At 49.2% G+C, this 2500-nt stretch overlaps 1 protein-coding gene across 1 annotated transcript in view; it reads right to left on the minus strand.

The window, feature by feature from the left end:
• gon4la (gon-4 like a) overlaps nt 1-2500 on the minus strand; it is a 23661-nt gene that overhangs the window by 9303 nt on the left and 11858 nt on the right. The window contains exons 18-21 of the mRNA XM_063185087.1: nt 2002-2179; nt 1449-1596; nt 780-896; nt 1-366 (exon numbers count right to left, since the gene is read on the minus strand). The exon at nt 1-366 is cut by the window's left edge and continues 686 nt beyond it. Of these exons, the coding sequence (XP_063041157.1) occupies nt 1-366; nt 780-896; nt 1449-1596; nt 2002-2179 (809 nt within the window). The remainder of the gene's footprint in view (nt 367-779; nt 897-1448; nt 1597-2001; nt 2180-2500) is intronic.

Here is a 2500-nt window from a genome sequence, read left to right on the forward strand (position 1 = left end):
ACGTTTGGCAGGCGCTTTGTTGGAGGATCGCCCGGCGGCGGCGGCGGCACTCGGCGGCGGTTGGCGGACCCATTTGAAGCCGCACGGCTGCATGACCAGTCTCTCGGGGAGGGTGTGGGGGTAGCAGGTGCCCGAGGGGAAGCGGTACGGCCGGGGGGGTGGAGGGGGCAGGAGAGTCTTGGGGCCACTGGAGGTGGAGGTGGTTGCAGATGCAGAGGACATAGGAGGGGAGTCACTGTACACAGCTGCCCCGTCTGGAGTGACGTTTCTCTGGGATGAGGAGGAGGGTTCCTTCATGGGGGCCGTCCCTTGCGGTTGTTGGCCGTTGTGGTGCTGCACTGCCTTGTAGATGGACTGCAGGCTTTTCTAAAGGAGGAAGAAAGCAAAGTTTCACTGATATGCTATTCAAAGCATTTAGTTGAAAGCAAGTGAAATTCTTCTTGGAGATTTAAAGTAGAGTAGAGTAACTTTATTGATTCCAGGGGGAATTTAAGGTATGATGAGAATTGAGAGTCTTTAAAACTCTGAGATGTCCCTGTTGCTTACAACTAGGCTCTTTAGATGAGCAGAGTGCAAACAAAAACAGACTTTTAACCTCTTTATAACCATTTTAACATGCTTATAACAATTTTCCCAAAGTAGTTTGGGGGACACTTTTCCCGATTGAGCCATCCCCTCTTGAGTGCTGCCCAGTGCAATTGCCCGGTCAGCCAACCCCATATTCCTCAACATATACTGTATATGTATCCGTAGTCATTTGACATGAGTCCATTGCGTACCCAGAGCCAGAGAGGCATGATGTTCTCGTCCCTCTCCACCGCGGGGCGCTGGTCACATGGCTCCACTCTGCGGCAGGGCTGAGACAGGCTGGGAAGCTTCCTCTGCTGGTAGTACAACTGAGAGGAAAACACACCGTGATTAGTAGCAGTGGTATTTAATGTCTTAATTACGTAATAATTGTCAGTCCTGACACACAAAATTCAGTGTCAAAATGTATCACGTACATGCATAAACTGCACTTCAAGCTAGGCTTAGTACAAGTTTTGTACATGAGGCCTCTGGACTGCGTTTTGGAGCTTGAAGTCAAGTGTATCTTACCGTGCAAACACACCAAACGTACTGGGAGTAATTGGCTTGACTTTGTATAGAGGAGCTGGCGACAAAAGAAACACGCGATATGAGTGACGAGAGGCAATTTGAGTGACATGACCAACAGTTTGCAGTTAATATAATGACAATGAGGCATAATTCAGTTGTCAGCCACAGCAGACAGTCGCAATGTCTGAATGCTTGCATTCTGTTTTTAACGGTCATATAGTGTCACATATCACTTGTGTCCTTCTTCCTCTAAAACAGCCCAGCAACGCTTTGCAGATTTTGCCTCTTTTGCCTCTTTTGCCGTGTTCGCAAAGTTACAGCCTCTGACTAAGATGAGTTGGATGACCCACCGTGAGGACGTGGTTGGGCAGGCGGTGGCAGACGTCGTAGACGTGCTTGTTGATCTCCGTGACCGTCTTGGCTCCCAGCAGGTAGTGGGCGGCCATCTTGAGCGGCCGCTCCGTACCGCTGAAGTGCCTGTGGCCCAGGACTATCAGGCTGCGGAGAGAGAGAGACACACCACTGTAAGTATACAGTAGGAGGAGAACACGGAAGTGGTGTGTTGTGTGTGTGTGTGTTTTTTTTTTTTTTTTAATGTCCGCTGGTGGAATGAAGGTCTTGATCCTGTATCCTGGTCACATTGTCTATTCTGGTATATGTGTGTCATTCCATAGTATATGTGTATATATGTGTGTGTGTGTGTGTGTGTGTGTGTGTGTGTGTGTGTGTGTGTGTGTGTGTGTGTGTGTGTGTGTGTGTGTGTGTGTGTGTGTGTGTGTGTGTGTGTGTGTGTGTGTGTGTGAGTGAGTGAGTGTGTGTGTGTGTGTGTGTGTGTGTGTGTGTGTGTGTGTGTGTGTGTGTGTGTGTGTGTGTGTGTGTGTGTGTGTGTGTGTGTGTGTGTACCAGTCCTCTGCTGGGGTGAAGGTCTTCATCCTCTGTGCGCTGGTGGGGTGGTGGGCGGGGTCCAGGCTGACGTGTGGGAGGAGCTCTGGGTACATGAAGGCGGGGCGAGTGGCCATGAGCCAGGCCAGGTGGGGCGGGATCACCGGGAAACTACGCCCCTTACCGCGCTTCTTTGAAACTACACGGGAAAGAGAGGAAAAATCGACTCATTAACAAAAATGATCAGTCATAAAGAAATTACGTCCCGTTAATCTATTCTCAATAGATAGGGAGTTGGTTTGGGAGTAAATTAGGGTATATGCACGTCACCACAGCGTTCGATTGACAGGCGCTTTCAGACTATCAGACTTGGTAGGCCAACCAAAGAGTGTTTGCATGCTGTAAAAAAACAGCATGCAAACACACATTTCAAACACCAAACGGTTAACTTGTAACGGTTGCCGCGATGAGAATGAAACCCTTAATTGACAACATCTGTTCTGGTTGACTCACTATGCTC

Source organism: Engraulis encrasicolus, chromosome 20, assembly GCF_034702125.1.
Source record: "Engraulis encrasicolus isolate BLACKSEA-1 chromosome 20, IST_EnEncr_1.0, whole genome shotgun sequence".
Taxonomy (NCBI): domain Eukaryota; kingdom Metazoa; phylum Chordata; class Actinopteri; order Clupeiformes; family Engraulidae; genus Engraulis; species Engraulis encrasicolus.